The 5,254-nt window shown below is 28.1% G+C and overlaps 1 protein-coding gene across 1 annotated transcript; it reads left to right on the top strand.

Annotated features, from left to right (window-relative positions):
• Positions 1 to 795: 795 nt before the first annotated feature.
• LOC141684454 (uncharacterized) lies at positions 796 to 1,306 on the top strand. The gene has a single exon (XM_074489440.1). The coding sequence runs from the start codon at positions 954 to 956 to the stop codon at positions 1,158 to 1,160; it is 207 nt and encodes a 68-aa protein (XP_074345541.1). The 5' UTR covers positions 796 to 953; the 3' UTR covers positions 1,161 to 1,306.
• The last annotated feature ends 3,948 nt before the right edge of the window (positions 1,307 to 5,254 follow it).

The raw sequence follows: 5,254 nt of genomic DNA, 5'->3' as shown, positions 1-5,254 counted from the left end.
AACCGCGTCAATTGCGGTTGCGAATTTGCGGTTATTGCGGATCGGTTTGCGGTTCAACCACTTATTTTAAAATAATTAATAATTTGCAAAAAAATAAATTCGGAATATTAATAAATTGAAGTTTAAGTTACGTGATAAATTGCATATAAAAGAAAATAAACTAATGCTCCCTGTAGAGTAAAGATATTAAAAACATCCAAAAATGTGGAGGCGAGAGAAAAGAAAAAAGAAAAGGATAAAAAAAATTACATGTCGATTACATTTTTCATTTGTTTGGTTAAATATCTTATAATGATTGTGAATTTTATGAACGATATCTTAACATTAACCTAAGATTAGTTAATAAATAAGTATACTTACTAATTTATATGATATCAACTACATTTTTGGAAATATAATTTATTATAAATATATGTTGTGAGTTGCGGTTGTGGTTGCGGTTGCGATTTTGCGATTTTCAAGAATTTAAAACCGTATCCAAACCGTGAATAAGCGGTTTTTAAAATTTGAATCCCCAATCAACCCGCATTTCGCGATTATCCGCAAATGCGGTTCAGTTACGAGCGGTTGAGCGGTTGGATGCGGTCGAGCGGTTTATCTGTACAACCTTATATTTATCTCTAGTAAATTTCGACAATAATTTAATGTTGATGGCAAACTTGCAATAAATGACATATAGCTGGACATGAAAAGCCATTGCCTGAATAAAATCTCGGGTCCCGACAAGATCCCAGCCGTTAAAAATCAGAAAATCACGATCCCCATATTAACACTCACGTGACATGACCTCCCCAATCACAATTAAGCCCCACACGTTAGTATAGGATGCATTGTGTAAATTGCAAGTATATTACCCAGATACAAAACTCAAAAGCTGATAACAAACACAAACTAGAGTTACAAAGTAGTAGCAGCTTGTCTAAAGATTTTTTTGAGAGTTTATTTACATAGACATGACGGACTGGGGCCCAGTGTTGGTTGCGGTGGTGTTCGTGTTGTTATCACCGGGTCTAATATTTCAGTTACCGGGTCGGAACCGGGTCGTGGAGTTTGGGAATATTCATACTAGTGGTGCTTCTATATTGGTTCATGCTGTCATCTATTTCGGTCTGATCACTATCTTTCTCATTGCTATTGGCGTTCATATCACCACTGGCTAGTTTCTTTGATGTAGCACCATTTAATTTAAGTATGTTGTTGTGGCCCAGCTTGTACGGGTCGGGTCATATCATTATATATTAATTATGTTGTAGATCTGTATGTTTATGTTTTTAAGTAATCAGTATCAGTGTTTGTTTGGAATGAATTGCTTCATCTTGCAGCTGTAGGATTTTGGTAAATTAACATTTTGGTAAATTTTAACCAGATAATTTCTCTGTCCCTAATTAGTTGCACTGTTTGATTTTTCAGCGTTCAACAATTAATTAGGGATGTAGCAGTATTTGTTATGTGAAGTTGATGTTTTTAACCAGAAAATACATGGTGCATATTTTATAGACTCTCAAACAACTAATGAAATTTCAAAAGATATGATATTTGATTAGAATGAAATCCATTACACATCACTAAATTAGTGCATGTTTGGTTCCTCATAAATGAGGGTTCACTGGGCTTAAAAGAAGAATGGCTTCTCCCCGACCTATTTGGCAAAACTCAGGAACGGTTATATTTATGACTTAAATGAAATAAGCAGACCGTTATGAAGTATATACTTTTTTCCATTTCACCTTCATTTTTGTGTTTTTAAATTTGTATCTAAAACTCTTCGTGATGTATATAATATTTTTAATAAAATATAACTTGCTAAAATTTAATTGATGAAAATTTTAATAAATGAAATTTGTTTATTTAAATTTTTTAATCCGGGTAAATAGTATATATTATTTTATTTTAGTTCAATATCATTATAACGACCAAGCTAAATCTAATTAATTATATGTAATTTCGTTTTTTTATCCGGATCAATAGTTTAATTTTATTTTAGTCGGAATAAATAATATATTATATAATTTTGTCCTGAGATATTTATTCTTGTTTTTAAATTCTCTTTATTATTTTATATTCATGTATCAAAATTATTAATTCATGTAATTTGTAATTTATATTTTAATTTTATTTCGATAAATATAACTTATAAGTTATGATTTATTAAAATATTATCAACTTATAAGTAACTTATACGTAAAATTATCCAAACAACTAAGTAACTTATAATTTACAATATTCATATCACTTATAAGACACTTTTAACTTTAAATTATAAGTTATATTTTTTAAAAACTCCCAAACGGCTCTTAATATGAAAGTCCATTTCATATTTGTTAAATTAATAATTTAAGCACTATTATGGTATATACTTTAATTTGAGGTTTTAATTAATTTTTATTTATTTATTGGGCACATTAAAAACAAACAACCCCTAAATTTTGAATTTTCAAAATAACCTTTTTTTTAATCTTGAATTTAGAATTTTAAAGCTTATTACTCCTATTTTTAACTTTTAATCCTATTCAGTTATAAAAATCGTTAGAAAAAACAAATTGAATGGAAAAGGTATAAGTAGAAAATATCTTTCTTTCAAAGTATGAACAACATTAAATTACGAAAGTTCATTGAAGGTTGTAAAATGTAAAATATAGTGTTAAATACAAATTAGGTATTTTAGATTGAAAATTATTTAAAATACACCAATGTTAACACTATTATAAATTAATTTTTTTTCGAATATCTGTCTTTCAACTTCATATCATTGTTTCAAATAAATATATATTTGCTTCATTTTCATATTAAAGATATGAATGAAATAAAATTTAAGGATACAAAAATGTGTAAAAATGGGATATAAAAATTATATTTTCAAGTAAATTTTATCGATTCATAGGTAAACTTGAACGGGAAAGTTCCATTATATATTAGTTTTATTGTTAGAATAATTTTATTTTATAATAATTTTCATGAATTATTATAATAGCTTATTATAATAAATCTTTTTTTCCTCCCTTTACTTTAACTCTAAGTAGTAAGGGCCTGTTTGTCAGTCACCAAATAAACAGCTTATTGACTTATAAACCCGTAAGTACTTATCGACGAGTGTTTGTCGACCCAATTTATAAGTCGAATTTATAACTTATAAGTTGAATGTTAGTAACGACGTACTTTTAATCAACTTATTTTGTTTTTTCACCTTTTTATTAATTTTTATTTTAAAATATATGTTGGTAAATATTATTTAAATTTAAAATTCATGAATTAAGAAAATTGTATTTAAAAATTATTTATTTTAGTTCATTTAAGTAAAAAAACCAGCATTATACAAAAGTAAAAACATATTTTCGGGTCATAAATTCATAGAATGAACGAAGAGGATGAAAAGTTTCGGGATATAGATAAATTTATCTGAACATAACTATAGGCTAATATATGAATTATATGCTCAAATTTATGTTAATTAAGTTCTTACATGTATCATTATTTATGAATTCTAATATGTAACATAGCACACAGGGTGACGGTCTTTGTTGTAAACAGTTTTTTTTCATTTTTTTGAATGAGGGTAAAACTGCGAATATAATAATGCAATCAATTATAAATATAATTGATTGCGCATCATTTAGCAAAAAAGAAATTGATTGTACATGTAAAAATGCAACAGAAAGGAAAGGTCCAACGATGCAGTCAACCAAAATCCAAGAAAAATAGCAACGGGATAAAAAAATTAGAACGAACAATTTGGTACACGACACGTGAACACGACACGAAATGACACGAAAAATAAAGATTTGGATTTTAATTTTTGGTACACGAAACACGAATGTACACGAATACGAACGATAAATTTAGTGTCGGATATGAGTTTTAATTTAGGTACACGAAAGTACACAAAATTAGACGAAATAAATATATTTATAAATTACTATATATAACACATGTATAATATATACTATAAATATAATATAAATATTTACAAGTTTTTATAGAATACTATGTAAAAATATAGATATTTATAAATATATTCTCCATATTTCATTAAATTATACATTAAAATAGATTTTTTTATATATTATATGTATATATATTATATAATTTTTTTATTTAATATACACGAAAAGTACACTACACGATTTGAATCAGATATGAGTTTTATATATGGGTACACGAAATCATTTCGGGTCGAATATGAGTTTCATATTTACGTACACAAAATACGAAATTACACGACACGAAAGTACACGACTCGACCCGATTGAGCGCTGCAAGGAAAATAGACTAAAAACACAAGCTTTAACTTTTTGTAATGACAATTGTTAACATGGTGGGTCTATCTCTTTCGGCCCGGCCCTTTCAATTTAATTATTCTTTTAACACACATTGTACAAACTAACATCACGTCTTCTTTTTCCAACCCAATCAGCTTTGCCCTAGTAGGCCCAATGTTAACATAAATGATCTCATCAGATAATTTTGTTTATCATGACAAATATTTTCTTTTTTTAAAGAAGAGCAGAATAATACATTTGCATTATAAAACGTGTCTACCTTCGATCGAGTTTGGCACGTCTTGTCCAAAATGTGCAAACTCGTCCTGCATAATAGTAAAACAGTTTTTTCATAATGTGTCCAAGAACAAATAATAAGCAAAAACTCTTATTAGCCTGACTTATTTTTATTGGTGAAATTAATTTTAATGTTAATGAACCCCATCAATACCAATTTTATTAGAAAAAATAAGCCAAACTCATGAGAATTCATCTTTATTATGTATTTATGGGCACAGAGTTGAACAACTCATTGTAAATATGGCAAGTAGTGGTGTATTGAATTTGAACTTGGAGATATATTTATGTTCTTTTACGAGAAACACCCATCCTACTCAAATTAATATGTGCTCTTTATTTTTAATTCTTAGATTTTATTTTTGTCAGAAAAAGAAAAAGAAAATAATTTTCATTAAATAGAACATAACATAGCTGGGAGCTTAAATGCGGTTTACCTTGATTCACGTGGTTTACAGGCTATTGCCTGAGTCAGTAGGGTTTACCCAGTGCGCACCCGAAGGGTAGCGGCTGCGGGTTATCTACGATAAAAAAACATAGCCGGGATAAACATCCAATTATCAATACAATCAGGTTGAAAAATAAGTAATATACTAAAAATTATTAGCTGATTTGTTTCATGGTCGTTTAACATGCCGAATTTGAAAGTTCTACAAAATTAAAAACCTATCAATCGATCAAAACTGCACCAATATCCCGAA

This window comes from Apium graveolens, chromosome 9 (assembly GCF_009905375.1).
Source record: "Apium graveolens cultivar Ventura chromosome 9, ASM990537v1, whole genome shotgun sequence".
Classification (NCBI taxonomy): domain Eukaryota; kingdom Viridiplantae; phylum Streptophyta; class Magnoliopsida; order Apiales; family Apiaceae; genus Apium; species Apium graveolens.
Note: the sequence above shows the minus strand (reverse complement) of the source record. Positions and strands in the feature narration are given on the sequence as shown.

Bases quoted from the DNA above. Each gene is read 5' to 3' on its own strand.
- LOC141684454 (XM_074489440.1), top strand. From the start codon at position 954: ATGACGGACTGGGGCCCAGTGTTGGTTGCGGTGGTGTTCGTGTTGTTA.